The following is a 25,026-nucleotide window of genomic DNA, read 5'->3' as shown; positions in this document are numbered from 1 at the left end:
GCCTCCCCTAGGTCGACTCAGCCTCAAACGAGTAACTGCTGTGGTGTGTCAACATCGCCACTGGGGAGACAAAGGCGGCCGGGCGTGCTGCTGGCCACCCACCCCCTCGTGTGCCGTGCCGGCCTTCATAGGTGCTCGCTAACAGCACTTGCCCCCTCCAGGCTACACGGGGGATTTTGTCTTTATCCTGTGTGTGTGTGTGGGGGGGGGGGACTGCGTAGCGATTCGCGCGCTGCGCTACGAACCCAGTGACCCGAGATTCATTCCTGCTCACGGCCACCACTGGTGACGATTATTTGAACCGGTCCTGGGCCTCCCCTAGGTCGACTCAGCCTCAAACGAGTAAGTGGTGTGATGTGTCAACATCGCCACTGGGGAGACAAAGGCGGCCGACCGTGATGAATCCAAGTCCCGGGCGAAGCCGGGTAGTAAAGCTAGTGCTTTATAATACAACCGAATTGTGGATGGTTTGTTTTTACAGTCGATGGTGCTAGAGTGGAACGCTTACCAGGGCGGTTGGTGGCAGCCATGATGAAGACCTGTTTACGAGCCTCGAGCCCGTCCATTTCTGTGAGGAGCTGATTCACCACTCGGACGCTCGCTCCTGACTAGAACAACAAAGATCCCCCCCGTATAGCCTTCAACAAACTGTAGAGGCAAATGCTATTACCGAGCGCCTATGGGGGCCAGCACAGCACACCAGGAGGTGGGTGGCCAGCACCACAACTGCCTGACCGACTTTGTCTCCCCAATGCTGATGTTTAGACACTGTACTAGGTACTCATTTGAGGCTAAGTCGACATAGGGGAGACCCAGGACTGGTTTAGATATATTTCACTGATATTTGCTGTCAACGGGATTAGAACTCGAGATGGTGGGATCATTTCTCATAATATATTTGTGACGTAGCGCCAACCTATACGCTGGGGCGTCCAAAAGTGTGATACCATCATTGTAGGCCAGGTGCCGAGTCACTATGTGTCACGCAGAGACAGCTGCCAATGGGCGTGCCCTTTAAAATATTTGCGATGAGACGTAATGTAAGTTTGCTTATCGTGTGTCAAGCATTGAGATGCCCCAGCATAAAGGGCGCTCCATCAAGAATGAATATTATAATTGTTATACAGCTACCTCTCGTTTTATGCGGGGGTTGTGTTCTTGAAAAACGGCGCAAACTCAAAATCGCGTAAATTAAACGTAACTTTCCCAAAAGAAATAAACGAAATGTTTGGGGTTAGGGAGAGCATGTTATCGAACCTCATTCTTATGTCTACATATTTCACTGGTTACAGTACATGTTATATTACAATACTACCATACATGTATAAACAAATAGTAACAGCCTATTTAAAGAAAAAAATAAAGTGAAACAAAAAGATTTGGAGGCATCCTTGGATGTAGCTGGACATTTACCGGATGTATTGGTAAGCAAATGTGTGCACAAGGCAAAGCTCACGCGGACAAAATCTTCAAAATGGTGCGGGAAGAGATGCTGATGCTGCCCAAGCTTGTTGTTGTCATACTGAACCTCAGGCATCGCGACTGAATTTTTCTGCTTGACTAATGATTAGCTGGAGCACGCTATTTCAATACCATTATGCGCATGACAAAAATAAGTGTCAATTAATCTAACGCACTATTCCAAAATCGCGTTACGTAAACGGGCGTAAAAGGCAATACGACTGTATTAGAAAAACCCTGGTAACCAGGTGAGCGCAAGGTGCAGGGGTGTGCTCACCTCGTGGTCAGAGCGTCGCGGGCAGATGGCGTCGATTTCATCAAAAAAGATGACACACGGAGCAGAGTTGCGAGCTCGCTGGAACACCTGGCGCACGGCACGCTCGCTCTCCCCCACGTACTGCTCACAGGCAACACCCGCAGCACACGCTCATTAGCAAGGCCACAATGCACAAGCTGGTGCGGTAAGGAACAATCTTGATGATTACAGCACATGCTCAAAATGATTCAACAGAGCAGTAAGGGTGAATGATAATCTAGCACTCACCCATTCAATACTCACACTCACTGGCAGTCAATCATCCCCTTATCACTCTTCTATCACTACTACTATGGTTACTGTTCTCCCGTGCACTTCACTCATTGGATCCTCCACCAGACACTGATTGTTTCGTCTCATCCACACTATGTTTAACCACAACACTGCAGGTCACAACAACACTCACTCACCACTCAGGACAACACACGTCTCTTTCTGCTTTTTGCTTCACAATGCTTCTTGCCTCACAATACTACACACAAGTCACACCCAGATGCTTACATGCGCATGCCCACAGGTTAGAATCTGCATCGAAACCAATGCACAACTGTGGAAAATTTCAATAATTGTGACACGTGCATTAAACCTTCGCCAAAGCGACGACAAATTTGCATAAAGTCAGCTTAATACGTAGGTTTGCATCAAGTCGCTAAGTATGTCCTCGCATATGCATTTGTACACACATAGGACACTTCTCACTCACCATGTTGAGCAATTCTGGACCTTTAACGGATATAAAGTTGAGCCCCGATTCATTTGCAATGGCCTGAAACACATGCGCACAACACACATTGCAGAGGAACGTGTGCAGTGCTGCCTGTGAGGATCGTCGGGTGCCGCACATGACACAGATTTGGTCAAAATCTTACTTTTGTTAATCGTGTCACAAAAGGAAAAGTATCGAATGGCTGACGTTTCAGACAATGCCCCTTCTTCATGCCGAAATATCGCCTCCCATAGGACCCCATGGTTTCGACTAACGTAAAAATGTTGATTACCAGTGTTTAATTTATGCACGCGGGTGCCAATTTCTGCCTATCCGATCACTCGTAAGTGGGCTCAGCATGCCTCAGCCAATCAGCAATGCCCATTTATGAGCGTTTAGACCTCGATTGGCTTTGTTTACATTATGTTTTCTGTTTTGGCAGTGGAAACAGCTCTCTTGCAGGCTTGGTGATTTTTAAAAAATTTAAAACTTAGAAGTGAATTCGAGTAACAGTTATTTTGGTTAACAATAGTTTTCGTGTAATGGATGATAAATGTTGACCGAGGGACTACTATATATATTTCCTCTTAGGACAGTGTTATCGATGATTCTGTGGACTTTGTTATTTGTGTTTGTGCACCACTACCAATGCAGTCACCAAAAAAATTGTCACATTTGGTCAGATAATTGTGGCCTAACCCAATAAACATTCAGCTCAGAGTGTTTATGTGACGGAGGCTGTGTGCCAAGAGCAGTATGCGCTGCTTGTGCTCAATGCACTGATCAGCTGATTGTACTGAATGAGAGCCTCCATCTCACTCTCCTGAGGCTGGGTTAGAATCGGGGCTTGAGGGAAACTCAGCTCATTTCCCTCTAGGGCTGATACCATAAATGCCACTCTGTGGCAAGTCAATAGCAATCGTCCTACTTGCTCAGAATCATCGATGGAGGAGCACAACCTCACATGTGTGCGACACGGAGATCATTTACTTGATAGTGAGGCCCAAAGGACAGTTGACCTCTCTTGTTCCCCATATTTTTTACCATGACCCCTGAGCGGCTGCCAAGACCCTGGTTGATCCTGACTATGAATTTTGGTTTCATCTGGCGTTACCTTTGCGAGCATTGTCTTGCCACAACCAGGGGGTCCGGCGAGTAGGATTCCCGCTGGGCTCGTCAAGCCAAGCACTTGGAACATCTCCGGGTGCCTGATCGGTGCCTGGAAATGCGCAGGAACACCCCCTGTACATTGCCTTCCACTCGACCATAGAAACACATGACATGTGCACCACAGCCACATGGCTGGCACAGGCAGAGATGCAACATTGTGTTGGTGGTGAGATGCCCCATTCGTCTCCCCTCACTTGCCACTACCCGGCTCATATGCCACCCCAATGAACAAGATTTGCACAGTCCACTCAGGTACTGTGGTGGCTTTCATAAGTGGGGAGCAGGCCTTCCCTGGACAGCTGAGGCATCAGGGTTGGTTCGCAGCACGTCAACTGAAATGGAAAAAAAGTAGACCCAAGAGGAAAATTCGAGAGAGGAAGCAGGATAGGACACTACATCATTCAAGAAGTCAGCACATTACACTCACTGAGCTGAAATGGTAGAACATCACAACCTGTGAGATTCTAGATTTGAAGTTTTCGTGACTGCAAGGAACCAAAGAATATGGAACCTGCGAGATAATTTGAAACTAGGTACAATGAACCTGATCGGGCCTGCATCAAGGAATATACTCTATGGTGTAATGGGAGTAAGGGAAGCAGCAGGTAGAAGTGGGAATGTCATTCTCCACAGGACAGCAAAGTGCATGACCATGTTTGTGCCAGAGGATCAGCGGATTATTTGAGTTGGGCTACGGTTTCGACATTGTGACGGTTTCGACATTGTGACGTATCAGTGGTGGAAGATGATGGAAAGTAAACAACATCAAAGAGCACTTCTGCAATAGATTATAGCCCATTCAGCCACACACATGGGCGCCTACACATGGGTAAACAAACAAATGCTGATACATTACTTAGAAGACGTACAGTAAGATATCCATTGTAGCTGAGCTCTATTATGTCTAAGGCTGTATATACATCTGTGGCAGGGTATTTTTACACCGTTTTTGTATTTAAGCACGATATGTTTATCCTGTTTGCAGAAAGATTTGCCATTGGTTTAATGTAAATAATTTTTGTTTTTGCTCTCTTAGTTTGCACATTTTCTGCCTGCAATGTGCTGTGACTTCCACCATTAACAACGGTCTTTGTAAAAAAAGCTGCTTAGCTCAATGGGGCCTCACTGGCTGAATAAAGTCCGAGTCTGAGATATCGGGTTTGTAATAGTACCAGAATGGCCAAGCTTAGTTCTTCTCGAATTGCCTCCAGCGCCCCAATGTCGTCCCACGTCACGTCGGGCACGGTGGCGAAGCCCTCGCGCTTGGCCGATGGCTGCACGCAGGAGAGCGCCACCTCGAAGTCGCACGTCTCAAGGAAGAGGGAGTGCAGGACCTCCGGGGGCAAGGGGCTGGGGTCGCGCAGCCAGCGCAGGGCACGCTCCAACTCGCTCGCCTGTAGATGGCAGTCACGCAGCGAGAAACACCAGGGCACTGCTGCTGTCAGCAATAATAATACACAAGGTTTTCACAGCCAATGTCATGATTCATAACAGAGTAAAATTACTTAAATCGAGCCGATAGCCATGAATTAAGTGCGGCTTAAAAACACATGATTAATAAACATTTAGAAAATTACAAACACTTATTTTAAGCTTCAGTAAACATAATAATGCTGTCATACTCTTTGGTTCTTTCGGTAAAGTCACGTAGGTAGAAATGAAATAAATCACGAAGTTTCGATCGCAACACAAGCAATCTTCATCAGGTGGAATAACCACAGCAAGAAAATGCTGAAATAGGCGAGATAGCTGCCGTGGCAAGAGGTTATATAGGTAAGAAAGGGGGGAGGGCAACGGGGAAGAGAGAGGAGGGCTGTATGAGCGCTAGGGGGAGAGAGGACGTGAGGCTGGGGGGAAGTGGGCAGGGCTGGAAGTGGGAAGCTGAGTGTGGGACACGGGGGGAAAAAATAAAAATGTACAAGTAAACCGGCAGGTACGATGGAAACAACCACAACCAGTGAAGGCATTACCTGGTTAATAACATCCTTCCAATGATTGTTCAATTTGTATCCATCTTCTCGGTTGAAGTTATGTCTATGTTTATATATCTGGATGGCTTCATGAACAAACCTTTGATAGTTGCGCGAAGGTTTGCAGAGTACCTTAGTCTCGGAAAAAACCAATATGATACGAGCCCACAGCGTTATAACAATGGTCAGCTACTGCAGAGGTATTAGTTCTGCTGTGTTTCAGATCTGCCTTGTGTTCGCAGACACGATCCGAGACAAGTCGTTTCGTTTCCCCAATGTAACTGCTACCGCAGGTAAAACTCAATTTGTAGACTCCAGGGTATTGCATGTCAGGAATGACATCCTTCACAGATGGGATTAGATCATGGATTTTGTGTACTGTATTGAATCGGACCTGGATCTTATGTTTGTTTAAGATTTTGGAAATATTTTTGGTAACACCTGCTATGTATGGTAAAGTGATGGTTTTCATAGGTTTCTCAGGAGATTGTTTCTCCATGGTTGGAGAAACAGCTTTGCGAATAATGCGGTCCGAGTACCCATTCATCTTGAGGGCTTGGTGTACGTGTTCCAGTTCACTGGCTAAGTGGTGTTGGTCGGAGATGCAGTGGAGCCTATGGTGTAGTGTTTTGATGAGGGAATTCTTCTGGGCCGGATGGTGGTGGGAATCAGGTTTTAGATAGTAATCTGTGTGGGTGGCTTTCCTGTAGACAGTGTCCCAACGAGCCATCAGGCCTCTTCTCAAAAAAACATCCAGGAATGGTAGCTTACCATCATTCTCCACTTCCATGGTGAATTTGATGGATGGGCGTATAGAATTGATGTGGTTGAGAAATTGGTTAAATGCTGGCAGGTCATGTGGCCAAATGACGAAAGTGTCATCTACGTATCTCTTCCACAAGGAAGGACGTAGGGTGGATGTCTGGATGGCATCCGTTTCAAATTTCTCCATGAAAACATTCGCTATCACTGGTGATAAGGGGGAACCCATGGGGGTACCTTCATTTTGTTTGTAGAAAGTACCATTCCAGGTGAAGTAAGTGTTGTTAAGGCAGTGCCTAACCAAAGTTGGTACATCAGGATTCAGTCCATGTTGGACCAAGTCTTCAATTATTTCTAAGGTGTCAGGTACAGGAACCTTCAAAGCTGACAAGCAAATCATCTGGAGACAGTGAGATGCCCTTGATTAGAGAGACCAAGTGAGCTGAGTTAAGTACTGCTTGAGGTAGTCTTGCCCGTGAATGGAAGCAAGGTCTCAGACAGAAATCGGGCTAGTTTGTAGGTAGGCGAGTTGATAGTGGAAACAATGAGCCGATGTAGAGTACCTTCTTTATGGATTTTTGGAAGACCATAGAATCTGGGTGGTCTAGCAGCAGAAGGTTTTAGGGAGAGCCGTTTGAATGGTTCGATTCGAGAAGTGGAACTGGTAATGATATTGTTGTTTTTTGTTGTCAGGCTGTTAGTAGGATCTTTCTTCTTTGGTTCTTTCGGTAAAGTCACATAGAATGAGAATAAAATAATAAAATATTCGGTAAAGTCATGTAGAATGAGAATAAAATAAAAAAAATATTATATTATTCTCATTCTACGTGACTTTACCGAAAGAACCAAAGATGAATCCTTGCAGTCACGAAAGCTTTAAGTATGATCTTTGTTAATTTTGGTGTAACTGCCATTATTAAGAAGGTCCTGGATTTTGTTGTATGTGTTTTTTTCCATGATGACAGTAGCATTGCCCTTGTCGGCTGAGAGGATGTCTATGTCCTCTCTTTTTTCATTTTGGTGAGTTCAGAGCGCTCGTCTTTCCTGATGTTACTAATGGGTTTCTTAGCATTTTTAAGGATGGTGGCAATTTCAGATCTTGCCACGTCTGCTGGGATGTGTCCCAAGCCTTTGAGGGCTATATCTACCTGGGCAATTATATCATCCACTGGGATGTGTTTTGGGGTGACAGCAAAATTCAGCCCTCTAGAAGATGGATATAAATTTAACAATCATTGGAAGGATGTTATTAACCAGGTAATAGCTTAACTGGTTGTGGTTGTTTCCATCGTACCTGCCATTTACTACATTTGTATTTTTCCCCCCTGTGTCCCACACTCAGCTTCCCACTTCTAACCCCGCCCACTTCCCCCCCCCCCAGCCTCACGTCCTCTCTCCCCCTAGCGCTCACGCAGCCCCCCTTCCCCTACCCCACACACCCCCCTCTCTCTCCCCTGTTGCCTCCCCCCTTTCTTACCTATATAACCTCTTGCCACAGCAGCTCTCTTGCCTACTTCAGCATTTTCTTGCTGTGGTTATTCCACCTGATGAAGATTGCTTGTGTTGCGATCGAAACATCGAGATTCGTTTTATTTTATTTTATTTCTACCTACGTGACTTTACCGAAACAACCAAACAGTATGGATTCCTGCAGTCATGAAAGCTTCAAATCAAGAATCCTATCATAATACAGGCTAGCGTATTCATGGGTAATTGTAATAAACAATCCATAAACCATTAAATATTGGTTCAGAGAAAATAAAGAAATATATTCACATTGGTTAATATATAGAGTGTAAATCTGATAGGTTGTTCCTGTGAGGTCATGATGTCACGCATCTTATTGTACTAAATATTGACGATAAAATTGCACCACCAACCACCTCACCTCGTCACTTATTGCCCTTCTCTTCGCGAAGGGCAGCTGGTTTCGTAAGGTTTCCAGGCCTTGTGCTTTGGCTGGGTCAGGCTCAACGGCAGGGTTTTGTGTGGGAGCCATGTCTTCTCCACCATTATCTATTGATCCTCCCAAGTTACCGTCGATAGCATGCAAGGCCCGATTGACCGCAGAAGCGGCGGCCTCGCGGCACAGTGACATAAGGTCGGCGCCTACATACCCCGGGGTCAGCCGGGCCAGGCGCTTAAAATTGAACTCCTCTTTGAGCCGCAAGCCCCGGCACAGCACGAGCAGGATGCTGCAACACAGCACGGTGTAACGCAAAGGGTAGGAACGTTACAGCCTAAAACGCGAACCAATAGAACGACACACAATTGAAACATTCTTCTGTAATGCAACAAACCGAGCAAGCACACGTGGAAAGCAAGCACACGTGGAATGGGAGCATTTGGGATCTATACATCAATGCCTAAACATGATTACACCTCCTGGCTTTAATATTCCTCAAAGACACGCGCGTGACCATCAACCGGATCAGAACATCAACAGGCTGATGCACATATCTCCTTCATAAATGTAAAATTAAATACAAACCGAACTATGGGTTGCATGGCTAAAGGAGAAATAGCAAAACTACACGAACTCTCCCATGAAGCCCTCTCATAGTTAGCAGACCTTGATATTGGCAATTAGCTCCTGACCATATTGCTGCCATATTCAATAACTAAACTGCTGTAAAGAGAAGTAAACCATTTGATGTGAATAAGAGAGATACCGGACAAACTCCTACTGACCACCGTCACGTCCATTTACCAAGCATAAACCACTTGTGCTCACATCTATCTCATTGTTTCCAACTCACTACCCCCTTAGAGAAACAGTGTAACACGCACACGCACTGCGCATGCAGCACGCACACACACACGCACCGCACGTGCAGCACGCACACACGCATGCATCGCACGTGCAGCACGCACACACGCATGCACCGCGTGCACAGCACGCACGCACCGCGCGCGCAGCACGCACGCACCGCGCAGCACGCACGCACCACGCGTAAAACACACCCACACGCACGCATGGACCACGCGTGCAACACGCACACACGCACGCACACGCACGCACTGCGCGTGTAACACTCACGCACACGCACGCACTGCACGTGTAACGCACACGCACGCACTGCGCGTGTAACGCACATGCACACGCACGCACTGCGCATGTAACGCACACGCACGCACTGCACGTGTAACGCGCACGCACTGCACGTGTAACGCACACGCACGCACTGCGCGTGTAACGCACATGCACACGCACGCACTGCGCGTGTAACGCACACGCACGCACTGCGCGTGTAACGCACACGCACTGCGCGTGTAACGCACACGCACTGCGCGTGTAACGCACATGCACTGCGCGTGTAACACACACGCACACGCACCCACTGCGCGTGTAACACGCACGCACACGCACGCACTGCGCGTGTAACACGCATGCACACGCACGCACTGCGCGTGTAACACACACGCACGCACTGCGCGTGTAACGCACATGCACGCACTGGGCGTGTAACACACACGCACACGCACGCACTGGGCGTGTAACACACACGCACGCACTGCGCATGTAATACGCACGCACACGCACCCACTGCGCGTGTAACACACACGCACACGCACGCACTGCGCGTGTAACACGCATGCACACGCACGCACTGCGCGTGTAACACACACGCACGCACTGCGCGTGTAACACACACGCACACGCACACACTGGGCGTGCAACACACACGCACGCACTGCGCGTGTAACACGCACGCACACGCACACACTGCGGTGGTAACACGCACGCACACGCACACACTGCGCTGGTAACACGCACGCACACGCACGCACTGCGCATGTAACACGCACGCACACGCACGCACTGCGCGTGTAACACGCATGCACACGCACGCACTGCGCATGTAACGCACATGCACTGCGCGTGTAACGCACATACACTGCGCGTGTAACACACACGCACGCACTGCACATGTAACACACACGCACGCACTGCGCGTGTAACACACACGCACACGTCCGCACTGCGCGTGTAACACGCACGCACACGCATGCACTGTGCGTGTAACACGCACGCACACGCACGCACTGCGCGTGTAACACGCACGCACACGCACGCACTGCGCGTGTAACACACGCACTGCGCGTGTAACACACACGCACGCACTGCGAGTGTAACACACACACACGCACTGCGCGTGTAACACACACGCACACGCACGCACTGCGCGTGTAACACGCACACGCATGCACTGCGCGTGTAACGCACACGCACTGCGCGTGTAACGCAAACGCACGCACTGCGCGTGTAACACGCACACGCACGCACTGCGTGTAACGCACACACACGCACGCACTTCGCGTGTAACGCACACGCACTGCGCGTGTAACACACACGCACGCACTGCGCATGTAACACACACGCACACGCACGCACTGCGCAGGTAACACACACGCACTCACTGCGCATGTAACACGCACGCACTGCGCGTGTAACACGCACGCACACGCACGCACTGCGCGTGTAACACGCACGCACACACTGCGCGTGTAACACACACGCACGCACTGCGCGTGTAACACACACACGCACTGCGCGTGTAACACACACGCACGCACTGAGCGTGTAACACACACACGTACTGCGCGTGTAACACGCATGCACACGCACGCACTGCGCGTGTAACACACACGCACGCACTGCGCGTGTAACACACACGCACACGCACACACTGGGCGTGTAACACACACGCACACGCACGCACTGGGCGTGTAACACACACGCACGCACTGCGCGTGTAACACGCACGCACACGCACACACTGCGGTGGTAACACGCACGCACACGCACACACTGCGCTGGTAACACGCACGCACACGCACGCACTGCGCATGTAACACGCACGCACACGCACGCACTGCGCGTGTAACACGCATGCACACGCACGCACTGCGCATGTAACGCACATGCACTGCGCGTGTAACGCACATGCACTGCGCGTGTAACACACACGCACGCACTGCGCATGTAACACACACGCACGCACTGCGCGTGTAACACACACACACACGTCCGCACTGCGCGTGTAACACGCACGCACACGCATGCACTGTGCGTGTAACACGCACGCACACGCACGCACTGCGCGTGTAACACGCACGCACACGCACGCACTGCGCATGTAACACACGCACTGCGCGTGTAACACACACGCACGCACTGCGAGTGTAACACACACACACGCACTACGCGTTTAACACACACGCACACGCACGCACTGCGCGTGTAACACGCACGCACACGCATGCACTGCGCGTGTAACGCACACGCACTGCGCGTGTAACGCAAACGCACGCACTGCGCGTGTAACACGCACACGCACGCACTGCGTGTAACGCACGCACACGCACGCACACGCACGCACTTCGCGTGTAACGCACACGCACTGCGCGTGTAACACACACGCACGCACTGCGCATGTAACACACACGCACACGCACGCACTGCGCAGGTAACACACACGCACTCACTGCGCATGTAACACGCACGCACTGCGCGTGTAACACGCACGCACACGCACGCACTGCGCGTGTAACACGCACGCACACACTGCGCGTGTAACACACACGCACGCACTGCGCGTGTAACACACACACGCACTGCGCGTGTAACACACACGCACGCACTGAGCGTGTAACACACACACGTACTGCGCGTGTAACACACGCCCTGCGCGTGTAATACAGAGTGGCCATTACCGTTCTCGCGCATTCTCGTCGGGGATGCCGAGGCAGATCTCACGGTCAAAGCGGCCGGCGCGGCGCAGCGCAGGGTCGAGCGCATCCGGCCGGTTAGTGGCACCGATGCACAGCACGGCGCCACCGCCATGCAGCCCTGTGCATAACAACCACCGGCACCGCCACAAAGTCACGTCCCATGGACGGTAGATTGAACTTCAACTTCTTAAATAAAAATGCCGTTGAGTCATTTGGCTGAGAAATATTCCGTTACTCAGCCTAGGAATATCCAGTTACATAAATAATTGAATAAGGTTAATAAGTTTCGATTTAAAGCTTTCGTGACTGCAATGATTCATCTTCTTTGGTTCTTTCGGTAAAGTCACGTAGAATGAGAATAAAATAATAAATTGATAAAATAAAATAACACAATAATATTCTCACGACGTTTCGGCCACAACACAAGCGGCCTTCATCAGGTGAAGGGAGCGAGACTGTCTGGTAGGACAGCGCTGGAGTGAGAGAGCCACGTTCAGATCACGGCTTTTAAGCTGTGTGAGAGGAACAAAGAGCCTTGACGAAGGAATTAGCATAAAATTTAGCATTGAAAAGGCTGAATGATTAGCTTGTGACTGGTCACAGAAATAGCTATGTTAAAAGTTAAAGCATACACATCCGCAGAGGCACCCATTGTTAAAAGGAATTAGCATAGAATTTAGCATTGAAAAAGCTAAATTAAGGCATTCGCTTGTAACTGCTACAGAAATAGTTACGTTGAAGTCAGAGCATACACATTCACCGAGGCACTTAGTACAAATCAAAACAGGAGAATTTAGCATTGAAATAACTAGGCGAATTTAGCATTGAAATAACTGGGTGATTTGCTAGTGACTGGTCACAGAAATGACTACAAATCTGAGCTATTCACAGTACTATATAGTGAACCAATAAAAACTAAAATATAAATTACCTTCATGTTATCAATAAACTCTATATTCTCCAATCAGCTAAGCTACCAACCATAAGTCGTTATATATCACAATGCTATATGGCGAAAAAATGGGTGGATTCTTACCCTCAAATTTCCGTACCACGGATAGCTACGGGCCCCGTTCAGACGGACGAGTTCGTCCATGGTCGGAACAGAGGAGGGGGAGAGAGACAGCTGCGAAGCCCTAGTATACTCCATGTTGTAAACCATACCATTAACCGTGGTGTGAGAGGTATTAAGAGGCAATGCTGGCGAAAGAGCTGCGGTCTGAAGGTCATCGTAAAATTACAATTAATTAAGAACAGAAATGATTTAACACATCTTTCCAGTGGTTACTGAGCCTGAATCCATCTTCTCGGTTGAAATTGTCTCTGTGCTTGTATATGTGAATGGCCTCATGAACGAATCTCTCATGGTAGCCAGTTGGTTTGCAAAGAACCTCCGTCTTGGAGAAGTCAATGTCATGTGAGCCCACTGAATTGTAACAGTGATCTGCCACGGCAGAGGAGTTCGTCTTACCGTGTTTCAAGTCTGCTTTATGTTCGCGGATGCGATCCGAGATATACCATGGAGGTCGAAAAAGATGGCAAACTACCCTTTCTGGATGTCTTAATTAAAAGGAGACATGATGGTTCAATGAGCCACTCTGTCTACAGGAAAGCTACCCATACAGATGCTTACTTGAAACCGGATTCCCACCACCATCCATCCCAGAAGAACTGCCTCATCAAGACTCTATACCATAGAGCCCAATGCATTTCCGACCAGGAACATATTACCAGTGAACTCAAACACGTACACCAGGCTCTCAGGGCTAATGGCTACTCCGACTACACAATCCGCAAAGCCATCACTCCAGTCATGAAGAAGGATCCTCTTGTGGAGCCACTCAAAACCATCACCTTACCCTACATTGCAGGGGTCACTAAAAAGATCTCCAAAATCCTGAATAAACACAAGATCCAGGTCCGATTCAACACAGTACACAAAATCCGTGATTTAGTTCCATCTGTAAAAGATGCTCTTCCAGACATACAGTACCCGGGCGTTTACAAACTAAAGTGCCTCTGTGGTAGTAGCTACATTGGAGAAACCAAAAGACATATCTCGGATCGCATCCGCGAACATAAAGCAGACTTGAAACACGGTAAGACGAACTCCTCTGCCGTGGCAGATCACTGTTACAATTCAGTGGGCTCACATGACATTGACTTCTCCAAGACGGAGGTTCTTTGCAAACCAACTGGCTACCATGAGAGATTCGTTCATGAGGCCATTCACATATACAAGCACAGAGACAATTTCAACCGAGAAGATGGATTCAGGCTCAGTAACCACTGGAAAGATGTGTTAAATCATTTCTGTTCTTAATTAATTGTAATTTTACGATGACCTTCAGACCGCAGCTCTTTCGCCAGCATTGCCTCTTAATACCTCTCACACCACGGTTAATGGTATGGTTTACAACATGGAGTATACTAGGGCTTCGCAGCTGTCTCTCTCCCCCTCCTCTGTTCCGACCATGGACGAACTCGTCCGTCTGAACGGGGCCCGTAGCTATCCGTGGTACGGAAATTTGAGGGTAAGAATCCACCCATTTTTTCGCCATATAGCATTGTGATATATAACGACTTATGGTTGGTAGCTTAGCTGATTGGAGAATATAGAGTTTATTGATAACATGAAGGTAATTTATATTTTAGTTTTTATTGGTTCACTATATAGTACTGTGAATAGCTCAGATTTGTAGTCATTTCTGTGACCAGTCACTAGCAAATCACCCAGTTATTTCAATGCTAAATTCGCCTAGTTATTTCAATGCTAAATTCTCCTGTTTTGATTTGTACTAAGTGCCTCGGTGAATGTGTATGCTCTGACTTCAACGTAACTATTTCTGTAGCAGTTACAAGCGAATGCCTTAATTTAGCTTTTTCAATGCTAAATTCTATGCTAATTCCTTTTAACAATGGGTGCCTCTGCGGATGTGTATGCTTTAACTTTTAACATAGCTATTTCTGTGACCAGTCACAAGCTAATCATTCAGCCTTTTCAATGCTAAATTTTATGCTAATTCCTTCGTCAAGGCTCTTTGTTCCTCTCACACAGCTTAAAAGCCGTGATCTGAACGTGGCTCTCTCACTCCAGCGCTGTCCTACCAGACAGTCTCGCTCCCTTCACCTGATGAAGGCCGCTTGTGTTGTGGCCGAAACGTCGTGAGAATATTATTGTGTTATTTTATTTTATCAATTTATTATTTTATTCTCATTCTACGTGACTTTACCGAAAGAACCAAAGAAGAAGGTTAATAAGGTTCTGTCGTATTGCCTGGCAACAAAGCACGTTTATTATTATTCATTTTAGCTCGCGCTCAATACACACGCTTCACCATTCCCTGTCCCATATACCCCATGCAACCGCCAGTATAATCCCTCCCCACAGCACCCTCCCCCCGCCCAGGGTCACCGTCCATGCAGGTGAGCAGCTGGGCCACCAGGCGCCGCTCCATGTCCTTGGACGCCATTTCCCTCTTGGGAGTGATGGCATCGATCTCGTCAAGGAACAGCACGCATGGTGCACTCTCCTATCACATAATGACTAAGATTAGCTAATTAGCACAATAACGCATGTGGAGCTGCACCTAGGAAAGCCTAATCGAGTTCAAGATTATTTTTAGGGGGGGTCCTGCCAAATTATTGCAGGACCCACCTGAATAATCTCTGTTGAGTAAAGTGCAGGTAATATTCAGCATTGGAGTGCTTGGCCAATTAGTTTAATTGATCTATGTTTGTTTTTTGGTTAGACCATGTGGTAGTTATGTCAACATTCTTGTCATCAACCCTACACCACCCGACAAGATCGTCACATTTACAAAGATATGATTTATACAATCAAATTTATTAATAAAACTCTGACAAATAAAGCTCCTGTTCACCGGTAGCTAAAGAACGATCATGAGTGAATTCAACATTAACGTACGACAACGTTACGTTCAAACTGCTTTTAACTTCTTCAGGTAGTTCACCCGGAAGAGTATTTAGGGGTGAAATACATAAAAGCTACTTCATGGCTTAACCCAAAAATAAATCTGGATTCTATCGTATTGGCTATGACACATATCCATACACTCACAACACCCGTCCTGTAACCAACGTTACATTCTGCGACCACTTCACCCCAGTAGTGTAAACCCCGCTCGCTACTCACCGAAGCCACCTGAAAAAGTTCCCTGAGTTTTTGCTCCGACTCCCCCGAGACTCCTGACACAACCTCAGGTCCCGCTACCTGAATCAGCGGCACGTCCAGCTCCTACAGAGAGCCAAGAGAAGAACCACATTAAATGCATCCATACGCTACGTACATAAAACACATCCATACACACTCCAGACACACCCATACGCATGTATATATGTTGAACTTCTTTCACACTGTACGTAGCAAAGTGCTAATCGGAGGTGCGGGGGAAGGAGTGAAAGAAGTTCAACATACGTACAAGGACAAACTAAACACAAAAAGTAGTTCAACAACAACAGCTGCCATTCGCCACAAAGTGGCGGTGATGTCACCACGGCACATTGGGCCAGGCTAAGTGCACTTCGAGGCCATGTGAAGTGTCAAAGGCTTGCTAGCAGGAGGTCACAGGACAGGCCCAGGTGACATGAGCTGACCGAGATGACTGGTCCTCCGATTAGCACAATTTGCTATCATTTCAGTCCTCCGATTAGCACAATTTCCCCCATACACCACCCCCCTAACTCCATACATCACACACACCCCCATATACCACCCACTCCCCCCAGTGCGTCACATGGCACCGTGCACACCCACCCCAGCGATTGCCTGAGCCAGCAGCGTCTTCCCACAGCCTGGGGGGCCATGCAGCAGGATCCCACGAGGGGGGCTCACACCCAGGTGCGTCCATACTTCACCATGCCGCATGTGCATCAGCTGTTTACACAACTCCTGTGAACAGGCAGAGAGGCATGTGTCATGATACTAAAAACACATCACAATGAGCGGTGATGGATCATGCAGATAGCATTGCGTGCGAGATTCCCATCCTGTAAGACAATGCCATGGCAATACAGCAAATGGGCACAGACATGGGCTGTCACGACTTTACTGAAAGAACCAAAGAGTAATTCCTGCAGACACGAAAGCTTCAATGGCTGTGCAAACTTAGGATTCCACCCTGGGGCATTTCAGGAGGAATCATGATTTTCTATGGGTGATTCCAATTTTAAAATACCCATTCATTTGAATGAGATTCAAAAGCAAATACTGCCATTGAAGATGCATGAAATAGAATGATTTTCTATGGTAATCCCACCTGGCCAGAATGGTGATTCAGTCCAATACACAGTCATAATCACCACTGAAATGCATTGCCAATTCCTTGAGGGCAAAATTTGGCTGCCCCATGGACACGTAAAATTATAGACCAGGGGTTAGAAACCTTCGGCTCTGGAGCCGCATGTGACTCTTTAAGGATGGCTTCATGACATTATTCACATACATTGCAGCTCTTGAAAAAAAATGGCTCTTCCTGTTTTTGGTTGGCGACTCCTGCTATAGAGCTACACATACACGTGGGCTATGGAACATCTCTAAACACAATGAACGTAAAATTACTATCTCCTCGCAGAAAATGCTCACCAGCAGCATGCTCTCATTTCCCCCAACATCTGCAAACTTTAAGGTCGAGGTTTGCAGTCTGGCGAACCCTGGGGCACAGAAACGCACGGTTAGAAGACACCACGCAAGTGGCCAACAATATCCCAGAATGCATCATAAGCGATGGACAATGAAATTGTCTGCTCTAAGTGAGCACTGAAGTTATATTTTACCCGATTTCTCCAGTAATGTTTGCTTTATTTCTTCATCCACATCTCCATCTTGCGTTGATTTAGGTTTTAAATTCTTCTTTGAATTCGATTTTAACTTCTTGTTATTATTTGCCATTGCCTGTCCCTGTAAAGCATAAATATTGCTCAATAGTCAATACCATTATAACACTGCAGTGACATATTTGAACGGCACTTACATTTTAAATCATCACATTACGAGGAACTTTGGTTCACATTATTGTTGCAAGATTATCCTGCATGCGTTTTTTCATATGCACACGCATCTGACTCTCATGTTATCTAAATTATTATCAAACATTGTACAATCTGTCCACCATGTGAATTATAGGAAAACTTTACCACAAATGTGGAAAGTAGGGGTGCCACAGAGATAAGAATAAAGAGGGGTTGCCCACAATTGCACAATGCGTGCCACACTGCAGGCAATGTGCACGCCATGCTGCATGGATCACATGCGCCACGTTTGCTCAACGCTTTTGAGTTTGGTGGTCTGACCAAAATGGTCACAGTCATTTTGAGCGGGTGGTCTAGATAAGGCCAAGAGCGAGCTTTGGAACTTGCAATTCTGCACACCTTTGCGTGTTGTTTAATCTATGCGTTTCCAGCTTGCATTAATCTTGCTGTTGTAATAGGTTCTCTCCTCATTCACAGATGTGACATACGTGAGGGTGAAACGTATTATCATGGCAGTGCGATTGAGAAGGCATCGGTGCACCTGAACGGGGTCCCTCCACAAGCTCCTCTGCCCGGTTCCGCCATGCTTGGGAGTGCTCGCGCTGCCCGGGGCCAAGCCAGGAGCAGGTACAGCAGCGACAGCCCTCTCGTTCTTTGTTGCACGAGTGTTCCTTTCTTCAGGCCTCGCATCCTTCCGGTTGTGGCCGTGCTCGCTCGACGACGATGCCGTTTGCTCTCCAGCCACCGGGATCACAAACCTCGCCTTGGGCTGCTGGCATTGCGCCGCCACCGAGCCAGTCGACGAAGGAGGCTGCTCCTCAACTGCCTGCATGAGTGGGGGCCGCGTCGATGTGCTCGGCCTTTCCTCCACGGCCATCGCATCTCCCCTAGCCACTGCCCCCTCCACGCTGCCTGTGGGCCTACTCCCCCCTTGTCTGTACAAATCCATCAGAGATCGATTCATCAGGTTCACCTTCTGTAAAAATGAGAAAGCAATATTATACAAAGAGAAGTATTATTTCATGTGATTATGTAAAAATTCACCCGAACATATAATCCCTCCACCGTAACTCAGCACAAAATGCGGCACAACAAATGCACGAAGCTTAAAAGATTCTGCTGGCAGGTTTCAGTTTTTGGCCCCGTCGTTTTAGCCCCAACAACTACAGTGAGTGCAGGGTGTGGCAATGCCAAGTACCGGGTAGGGAAACTCATGTACGCTGTCAGCACCATCCCAGCTGCTGCTGCTACTGCTGCTGCTGCTCGATTCACACCTGTGACAAAGCATGGGAAGCACAATAAATGCACCGAAGGTATTCTAATAAAATATAAGCGACGCTCACAAAATCAAGCAGCACACCAGGTGGCCAAAACAAACCATGTTGGCAAAGTGGGGTGTACAGGTGGCACATCTGCCAGTCATTTCATTCAGTTAACCCAAAACATCAGAATTTGTCCTCTGACCTGCCAGTGAGCATTCGACATGTCACGTAAAAGCCTCAAGGTTCGCATAGCTTGGCACAAGCCCGGTGGTGATGTGACCAACACTTATGCATGTGTAGTGAGTCCAAATGAGTCGCAGACGTTATCTTGGGAGCAACACTATTTATTCAATAAATCAACATAACATAACACAACCTACACTTGGGTGTTGAATGCTCATCTAGCCACGCTACGGCAGAACTAGACACGGTTCGCTATCCCGGCCCGGACCACAAGCTGGGTCCCGGACCGTGTGGCTAGAGGCTCCTTTTACCTGACGTGGATCTTCATCACCAGCAACACGAAGAACCCCGAGCCCCTCATGGGGCCCCCGTTATATCGGCCTGGGCTTGGGCTGGGGCTGGCTCTGCCTCTCGCCCCGACCACCTTCTAGATCTCTCGAGCTCTTTCCCATAGGCTCCCCGAGAGCTTTTTTAGATCACGTGACCGCCCAGTGGCCCCCGTCCACCGGTGGCCCCCCTCAAATATCATCTGGTCACGTGTCGGCAGGTCAACCAGCATATCATGCCCCAAAGTAACCCTGGCTGGCTGACACTCCCTCTCGCTCCCTCACCCGGAGCTCGCACCGCACACTGTACGCGGTGACTCCGCGCTGACCAGCGCTCACCCAAGCCCCGCTAGGGCTGGTAGTATGCCCAGTAAGCGGCCTACACATAATGTCAACACATTATCTGCCGTAGCTTCGTAAGCCTGGCACCACACAGTGACAATCACAGTCACTACACATGTGACAAAATTGCAAACAAGTATTCCATTGCAAGGGATTATCCAGGTAAAATATTTTTAAATGTACATTCAAATTGCGAAGTTTCAGCACATGTGTACTGCATTTAGGAAAGCGAGACTGGGGGCGCGTGCCACGTGTGAGGTCATGGGAAACGCGTGCAAGGTCGTGAGGGTGCATGCGAGGTCGTGTGGGGTACATGCGAGGTGGTGTGGGAGGACCAGGGAACTGCTCGCCCAGCAGCACGTACCCCGCACCGCTCTCCTTGAACCGCTTCGCCATGTGCCTCTGCTCCAGGGGACTCAGTCCATCCGCCTCTTCTTTGTCCTCCCTGCCGATGGCTCGTAACACTAGTGCCACACAGCACCCACGCACACATACTACATTGACAACCCTCTCACAGGGAATAGTGGAATAGATACACCTTCTCTCATAAGACTTACCACACAAATATCCAAGGAAAATTGCAGGAGTGTGCAGATTAGCTCTATGGATCCAGAAACATCACCTTTATTTAACCAATTAACAGCCCCTTGAGACTAAATGTCTCTCTTCAATGCACACCAGGGTCAAATAATGTAGATCTAGCCCAGTGCCACCATCTTAATAAGTAACCTCATTATTATCATTTATACAAACATTAATACAACCAACCACATCAACACTATCCACATGATTATTCCCATCATTAATATTCTTCCATCATCATTGAATCGAGCACCATCGTGTGTGATGTATTGACATCATGGACAGGATAATAACATTGGCGTTGAGCAGCTCACAACCACCTTGATGAGAGGAAATCAGTCTCAGCGTTGGTTCAAGTGAAGCATGACACTTGAGTCAGAGCCAAGGTACAACTAAGAACACAGACCTAAGATCCCAGCACCCACCATTTTCCACCTGTATGCGAAATGCTGTCCGTTTCCGTCTCCCATAGTCGTTCCTAGAGCACCGAGATGACATCATTTGCACAAGGTAAGATTTAACAACTTAAGAAACACCTTTTCCAAAAACACTCAAACTACTTTTGCTACCACTGCATTCCAGATCCAGTTGTAAAGTTAGCTTATATTATAACATGATTACTGAAATTATTAAAAATAATAGGTTTTAACCTTTCAAGCAATAAAACAGGTGTTAAGATGTTCAAACACCAAATACATAGATACCTTTTTCAAAGCCTCAAGTCTGCATTAACCACACATACTTGTGGAAAAACACGCAAACATGCTCTGATAAATAATTATATACGCATTGTCTTTGAAACTGATTGGCCTACACCAGAGACAGCCTTCTTTATAGCCTTGTTTTTACCAGTATTAGACCAGAGAACGCCAAAAGGCGAACAGTACAAAGCCAATGCAAGTGTAATGACAGGGTGACACCTCCTGGCCTGTAAGGGTAATTACGGTTATGGCTGCATTACATAATGCCTTATTATAAGGGGGCGTATCTGGGGTAAAGGTGAAGGGCGGAGTCAGTCGAGAAGCTCCGGGAACCAGTTTTACCCTTTCTGGCAATAAAACAGCTGTTAAGATGTTCATACACCAAATAGATACCCTTTCAAGGCATCGAGTCTGCATTGGGTGAATGTCTACATTAATCTATAAGACAAACACACCCGTGGCAGGAATCATGACTCAAATTCACGATCAAATGTGGATGGCCGTCACAGAGGGGCCCACGCTCATAGCCACCACAGGGGCCGTGACTCACCGGTACTGCGTCTGCAGATCTGTGGCGATCACCTCCGGGCTCACGTGGTGACTCGTCTGAGTGAGGTACTGGGGGAGACCGACAACAACCGCCGTTCGCAACGAGGTGGCGGTGATGTTACCACGGTGATTGTGCCAGGCTAGGTGCACCTTGATGTGTTTCCGAAAGGATGTTTGTTTGATACTCCAGAATTGTTTAAGACATATTTATGCTGTTAATCGTGTGCAGTAGTGTGTATTATATAGCGTAGTAGTGTGTAGTACTGTATATAGTGTATTAGTGTGGAGCATATCGTGAATCGTGTGTAGTAGTGTATAGTATAGTAGTGAGTAGTATAACTCATACTCTTTGGTTCTTTCGGTAAAGTCACGTAGGTAGAAAAATAATAGATCGCGACGTTTCGATCGCAACACAAGAAATCGTCATTAGGTGGGACAACCATAGCAAGAAAAAACTGCTGAAGTAGGCGAGAGATCTGCCATGGCACGAGGTTATATAGTAGGCCTCGGCAGTAGGGGGGGAGAAGGGGGGGGGGCAGACAGTCGACCCCACGGCAGCACCCGGGTCACTGGAGTAGAGATCGGAGAGAGATGCACACAGAGAGAGAGAAAGAGACACACAGAGTCGGAAATAACAGCTGACATGGGCAGGTAGGATGCAAACAGTCAGTTAAGATTTTACCTGGTTAATAACGTCCTTCCAATTATTTGTACCCATCTTCTCGGTTGAAGTTGTCTGTATTTATCTATCTGGATGGCTTCATGAACAAATCTCTGATAATAGCCGGTGGGTTTGCAGAGTACCTTCGTCTTGGAAAAGTCAATTTCGTGTGAGCCCACTGCGTTAAAACAATGAACGGCAGAGGTATTGGTCCTACCGTGTTTCAGATCTGCCTTGTGTTCGCGAACGTGGTCCGAGACGTGTCGTTTCCCCAATGTAACTGCTGCCGCAGCCACAACTCAAGTTTGTAGACATCCGGGTATTGCATATCAGGAATCACATCCTTTACAGATGGGATCAAATCACGGATTTTGTGTACTGTCTTGAAACGAACCTGGATCTTGTGTTTATGATTTTGGAAATATTTTTGGTAACCCCTATGTATGGCAAAGTGATGGTATTGGTTGGATCCTCAGATGGTTGTCTCCCCATAGCTGGGGAGACAGCTTTGCGGATTGTACGGTCAAAATATCTGTCCATCCTGAGGGCTTGGTGAACGTGCTCCAGCTCGGGCCCTATGGTGTAGTGTTTTGAGGAAATTCTTCTGGGCTGGATGGTGGTGGGATTCAGACTTTAGATAGGCATCCCTGTGGGTGGCTTTCCTGTAGACAGTGTCCCAACGAACCATCAGGTCTCTCCTCAATCAAAACATCCAGGAATGGTAGCTTTCCATCCTTTTCCACTTCCATGATGAATTTGATAGATGGGTGTATAAAATGTATGTGGTTGAGAAATTGGTTCAGTACTGGCAGGCCATGTGGCCAGATGACAAACGTGTCATCTACATATCTCTTCCACAAGGAAGGACGTAGGGTGGATATCTAGATGGCACCCGTCTCAAATTTATCTATGAAAACATTCGCTACTACTGGCGATATGGGAAACCCCATTGGGGTACCCTCATTTTGTTTTCTTTGTTTTTTTCGGTAAAGTCACGTAGGTGGAACAGTCACAGCAAGATAGCTGCTATCTTGCTGTGACTGTTCCACCTGAAGACGGAAGCTTGTCACAGCAAGATAGCTGCTATCTTGCTGTGACTGTTCCACCTGAAGACGGAAGCTTGTCACAGCAAGATAGCTGCTATCTTGCTGTGACTGTTCCACCTGAAGACGGAAGCTTGTGTTGCCTCCGAAACGTCGTGATTTAATTTAGTTGTTTTATTATATTATTTTCCCTACGTGACTTTACTGAAAAAAACAAAGAGTATGAATCCTTGCAGTCACGAAAGCTTCAAATCTAGAACTCATTTTGTTTGTAGAATGTATCATTCCAGGTGAAGTGAGTGTTGGTAAGGCAGTGCCTTACCAAAGTTGGTACATCTGGATTCAGTTCCTGTTGGACCAAGTCTTTAATGATTGCAATGGTATCAGGTACACCTAGGTGAACAGGGAGACGACATCGAAACTGACAAGTAAATCATCTGGAGACAGTGAGATGTCCTTGATTAGAGAAACCAAGTGAGCTGAGTTAAGTACAGCTGAGGTGGTCTTGCCCGTAAAAGGAAGCAGGGTCTCAGACAGAAATCGGGCCAGTTTGTAGGTGGGTGAGTTAATGGTGGATTACTCATTTATTTAGAAATGCTTTTTATTTAGCTTGTCCTTCCTCCGCACCTCCGTTCAGCACGGTTGGCTACGTACGGTGCGAAAGAAGTTCAACAAACTGTACATCGTGCAGTAGTGAGCATAATACATTGTAGCAGTGTACAGTACTGTCTAATGTAGTTACAGTACTTGGGTCGTGTAGAAGTGTTGTGCTATTAAGTAGTGGGAGTCTCACGGCGCGTACGCGGTGCGCGAGGCTGCGCTCCACCCCCGAACCGCGTGCTCCGCGCATTTCCTCCTCGCCTCCTCTCCTCCTCTCCCTCCTCGCCTCCTCCTCTCCCTCCTGGCCTCCTCCTCTCCCTCCTCGCCTCCTCCTCTCCCTCCTCGCCTCCTCCTCTCCCTCCTGGCCTCCTCCTCTCCCTCCTCGCCTCCTCCTTTTCTCCGCTCCACGTGCGGCTCACAGCTCCAAGTCGCGACCCAATCCCGAGCCTCGTTACGCTCACATGAACGAGGTTAACCAATCGGCGTATCTTCTTTGGTTCTTTCGGTAAAGTCACGTAGAATGAGAATAAAATAATAAATTGATAAAATAAAATAACACAATAATATTCTCACGACGTTTCGGCCACAACACAAGCGGAAAAAAATTCAATCGGCGTAGGCTAATGTAAACGCGCTGACCAATCACGGGCGAGGATCCAACGTCA

The 25,026-nt window shown here is 47.8% G+C and overlaps 1 protein-coding gene across 3 annotated transcripts in view; it reads right to left on the bottom strand.

Annotated features, from left to right (window-relative positions):
* NVL (nuclear VCP like) overlaps positions 1 to 24,995 on the bottom strand; it is a 32,081-nt gene extending 7,086 nt beyond the window's left edge. The window contains exons 1-18 of one of the 3 annotated variants that reach the window (XR_012945752.1): positions 24,555 to 24,995; positions 22,059 to 22,126; positions 21,233 to 21,285; positions 20,590 to 20,689; positions 19,311 to 19,386; positions 18,654 to 19,088; positions 17,918 to 18,041; positions 17,727 to 17,794; positions 16,899 to 17,033; positions 16,278 to 16,379; positions 15,537 to 15,654; positions 12,104 to 12,239; positions 8,274 to 8,580; positions 4,826 to 5,047; positions 3,598 to 3,702; positions 2,481 to 2,543; positions 1,739 to 1,858; positions 509 to 608 (exon numbers count right to left, since the gene is read on the bottom strand). Coding sequence is in view for 2 of the 3 variants with exons in the window: in XM_032964263.2 (XP_032820154.1) it covers positions 509 to 608; positions 1,739 to 1,858; positions 2,481 to 2,543; positions 3,598 to 3,702; positions 4,826 to 5,047; positions 8,274 to 8,580; positions 12,104 to 12,239; positions 15,537 to 15,654; positions 16,278 to 16,379; positions 16,899 to 17,033; positions 17,727 to 17,794; positions 17,918 to 18,041; positions 18,654 to 19,088; positions 19,311 to 19,386; positions 20,590 to 20,689; positions 21,233 to 21,285; positions 22,059 to 22,126; positions 24,555 to 24,611 (2,389 nt within the window). In the remaining variant the exon portion in view is untranslated. The remainder of the gene's footprint in view (positions 1 to 508; positions 609 to 1,738; positions 1,859 to 2,480; positions 2,544 to 3,597; positions 3,703 to 4,825; positions 5,048 to 8,273; positions 8,581 to 12,103; positions 12,240 to 15,536; positions 15,655 to 16,277; positions 16,380 to 16,898; positions 17,034 to 17,726; positions 17,795 to 17,917; positions 18,042 to 18,653; positions 19,089 to 19,310; positions 19,387 to 20,589; positions 20,690 to 21,232; positions 21,286 to 22,058; positions 22,127 to 24,554) is intronic. The other 2 variants (XM_032964264.2, XM_032964263.2) reach the window with 2 other exon arrangements.
* Between the last annotated feature and the right edge of the window lie 31 nt (positions 24,996 to 25,026).

This window comes from Petromyzon marinus, chromosome 31 (genome assembly GCF_048934315.1).
Source record: "Petromyzon marinus isolate PM22_M1 ecotype Great Lakes invasive population chromosome 31, UKy_Petmar_22M1.pri1.0, whole genome shotgun sequence".
Taxonomy (NCBI): domain Eukaryota; kingdom Metazoa; phylum Chordata; class Hyperoartia; order Petromyzontiformes; family Petromyzontidae; genus Petromyzon; species Petromyzon marinus.
The sequence above is the reverse complement of the archived record's forward strand: the minus strand, read 5'-3'. Positions and strand labels throughout refer to the sequence as shown.